Source organism: Bison bison, unplaced genomic scaffold (assembly GCF_000754665.1).
Source record: "Bison bison bison isolate TAMUID 2011002044 unplaced genomic scaffold, Bison_UMD1.0 scf7180017851711, whole genome shotgun sequence".
NCBI classification, from domain to species: Eukaryota; Metazoa; Chordata; class Mammalia; order Artiodactyla; family Bovidae; genus Bison; species Bison bison.
The window spans coordinates 13,410-13,996 of record NW_011482284.1 but is presented as its reverse complement, the minus strand read 5'-3'; the positions used below and the strand labels follow the sequence as shown (position 1 = coordinate 13,996).

At 66.1% G+C, this 587-nt stretch overlaps 1 protein-coding gene across 1 annotated transcript in view; it reads right to left on the bottom strand.

Moving 5' to 3' along the window:
* The window catches only part of TELO2 (telomere maintenance 2), an 11,587-nt gene that overhangs the window by 1,686 nt on the left and 9,314 nt on the right, over positions 1-587 (bottom strand). Inside the window, exon 20 of the mRNA XM_010851289.1 lies at positions 519-587. This exon is cut by the window's right edge and continues 4 nt beyond it. Coding sequence (XP_010849591.1) covers positions 519-587 — 69 coding nt within the window. The remainder of the gene's footprint in view (positions 1-518) is intronic.

Below are 587 nucleotides of genomic sequence, written 5' to 3'. Positions count from 1 at the left end.
TGTGAAGACGGAAAGGAACACGCCACAGTGTCAGGGCGCCAGGCCCAGCCTGTGCGTCACCTGCTGGAAGCGGCCCAGACGCGGGGCACCTTGGCTGGGAGCCCGGCCCAGGAGGCGCCTCAGCCACTGCGTGACGACGGCTGGAAAACCAGCAGAGACCCGACAGGCTGGCTGCAGGGGCTGGTGGCCTCGTGGGGGCAGGTGGGCAGAGAAAGGCCATCATCAGAACCCCCTAAGTCGCGAGCCTCGCGGGTGTACACGGGCACAGCGTGCTGAGGGCTGTGGCTCAAGTGCCCACAGGCAGAGGTCACACTGACCACAGGGGAATTTTTAAAAAGAACGTATGACCCGGGGGCAGGGGCTAGGACACTGGTAACCTCACGGAGGGCGAACCCGTCCACCCTAGATACAGGCACTGCCCCAACGTTCCCCACAGGGTGCCCTGAAGTGACCGATGGCACCATGTCCCCGCCACCGAGCTGACGGCCCCTGAGCTGTGTCTACCCCCTCAGCCTCACCACCTCAGCCCTGGCCCGGTGCCCACCTGCCAGCCAGGACCGGGCCTCCAGAAGCTCGTCCGGCAGGTC